Source organism: Aplysia californica, unplaced genomic scaffold (assembly GCF_000002075.1).
Source record: "Aplysia californica isolate F4 #8 unplaced genomic scaffold, AplCal3.0 scaffold00135, whole genome shotgun sequence".
Taxonomy (NCBI): domain Eukaryota; kingdom Metazoa; phylum Mollusca; class Gastropoda; order Aplysiida; family Aplysiidae; genus Aplysia; species Aplysia californica.
Genome location: NW_004797405.1, coordinates 559,984 through 562,321, shown reverse-complemented (window position 1 = coordinate 562,321; position 2,338 = coordinate 559,984). Strand labels below are relative to the sequence as shown.

The 2,338-nt window shown below is 39.5% G+C and overlaps 1 protein-coding gene across 1 annotated transcript in view; it reads right to left on the bottom strand.

The window, feature by feature from the left end:
* LOC101854078 overlaps positions 1-2,338 on the bottom strand; it is a gene marked incomplete at its 5' end in the record, with an annotated part of 88,966 nt that overhangs the window by 44,017 nt on the left and 42,611 nt on the right. Inside the window, 1 exon segment of the mRNA XM_013081532.2 lies at positions 851-951. Within this exon segment, the coding sequence (XP_012936986.1) occupies positions 851-951 (101 nt within the window).

Genomic DNA, 2,338 nt, shown 5'->3' with positions numbered 1-2,338 from the left:
TGTGTGTGTGTAAGTGTGTGTGTGTCTGTTTGTATTTGTGTGAGTATGTGTTTGTATTTGTGTGTGTGTGTTTGTGTGTATTTGTGTATGTCTGTATGTGTGTGTGTGTGTGTGTGTGTGTGTGCGCGTGTGCGTGCGCGTGTGCGTGCGCGTGTGCGTGCGCGTGTGCGTGCGCGTGTATGAAGCGAAACGACGGTAAGACAATTTCAGAAAGGAAACCCATCGAATGACCGATTTATGTCAAATTTTGAACTGTTTCACCTTTAAATGAGGTTTAAAAAAATAACTGAAAAAAAAGAAAAACAAAACAATGTTTCCCTGGGCATAAAATGAGTGTATTTTTTAGACTTCCAATCAATTAGCAGAGACGGACATCGTGAGGAAATCCGTTTCACGAACTAAGGCTGTTGAGATAACCTCCATGCAGAGAAAGACCATTAATTAATTAATACTAATCTAGGCACAATCGTAACTGTTCAATGATAAACAAGGGCGCTTCTGGCACTAGCTGTCAGCATAAAATAGAGAGGGAAGATGCCCCCCCCCCACATTTATTAAAAAAACACCCCACATCCGCCACCCCTCCCCCCTCAAAAGACAAACAAAACCCAAAACGAAACAATTATTGTTGAGTAGTTTTATCAGAGCACCAAAAATAAGCAGTTGAACTTTTGATAATATAATCTCACAAACGACATCATAATTAAAAAAAAAATGTTGACCTGTTAATGACATGCCAGCCCCCACTTGTAGTTTTTTTATGAATCTAAAAAGAAGGCTATACATGACTAAAAAGCAAAACAAAACAACAACCAAAAAAAGAAACAACAGCATTAATGAAGAAATGTACCTGTCTTTGGATTTTGTCCCAGTTGTCAAGTAATTTATCTAAGTTGACATCCAAGTCAGTTTGTTCCTTCACTGGCAGCTCTACAGCCACATGATAGATCTCTGTGAAATGCAGAGAAAGAAAGACGTGAGTGCTGTGATTGACAAAGCAATATAAACAAACGACAATAAGAACATGCTGGAAAGAAGTCGTAATGTCTATATTAGTAAGATTTTTGGACCATGCAGTTGGCTTGGGAGCGAAGGGTGAAAATAATTGGGTAAAAGTCTATTTGTGTCCCCTCATTCTTGAAATGATAATTTTATATAGAGTTTTTAGCTCATGACGTATGGTGAGAGTGGAGGACCGGGATGTGCGTAGTAGGTCAAGTTCTGAAAGCAGGGCTTAAGTAAAATTTTACCAATAGTCCTTACGTTTCGGTAACAACATGGTGAGGTTATTTAAGAAACAGGAACTCCGAATGTAGAGACAATGTCGTATATGAGCCAGTCACGTAGGAAGACAGTGCTCAAAACTTGTCAAACAAATGACGTTCAAGAACGCCCTTCTGCAAAAACCATCCGGAAAAAAATTGAACAGTTCAGTGCCCCTTCCCTCGCCACCCCAACCCAACCAAAAGAAAATAATTACCAATACTTCATCCATCTTTCCCAAGCCTCTATACTCGAAATCTACTTCGCCTTTCCTGAAACCCTTTCTTTCGACTTCGGCGACTATGATTGGCGTTTGAAAGGAACTATTAGGAATTAAGTAGGTTAATACAATACTTTAATGACAAATAAAGAAAGATTTCCAATACTCTTATGGAAAAACGAAGATTTCTACTATGACCTGTTCTCGTTGCGAACTGAAAGACGTGCACATATTCTTGACTGGAGTATGTGCCATTGAGACAACCGTTGTATTTTAAAAGCTGCTGTCAGAACGTGCCTCAGTACGGCACACACGCCATACGGTTTGGTTGTCGAAAGCAAAAGATTTGAGATACGTGTCTTTGAGCACGACATCTCTGAAAAAAACTAACAATTCTTAATGACAAATCAATGTTGAAAGATGTCACGTGCGACTCTCGGGTTCAGTAAGTCGGTTCGTGATCACACGTTATCTAAACGAGGAAACGTCAAACTGCTGAGGGGTCTTGTCAACATTCCCGGTTATGTAACGAAAAAGAAAACAAAAAGCTTCAGATCAAACTGAAGGAGACAGATATATAGAAGTCATAAATAAGAGAAAAGAAAAAACGGTTGAACGTTGATTAACAGGGAAACCATTTCCATTTTACAAAAACATTCGGCTCAAAATTGTTTTCAAGCACAACAGAAAGGGCACAGCAACGTATCAAGTTTTCTACCATATTATTTACTTTACTGATGTGATCGTAATTGGCAGTGCAAGAGGTGGGCCTGCCTGCCCAAAGAGAACTGTGGCTAACACGGAAACAGCGTCAGAACATAAAGGAGAAATACTCGATTAAATAACCCCGTCCCC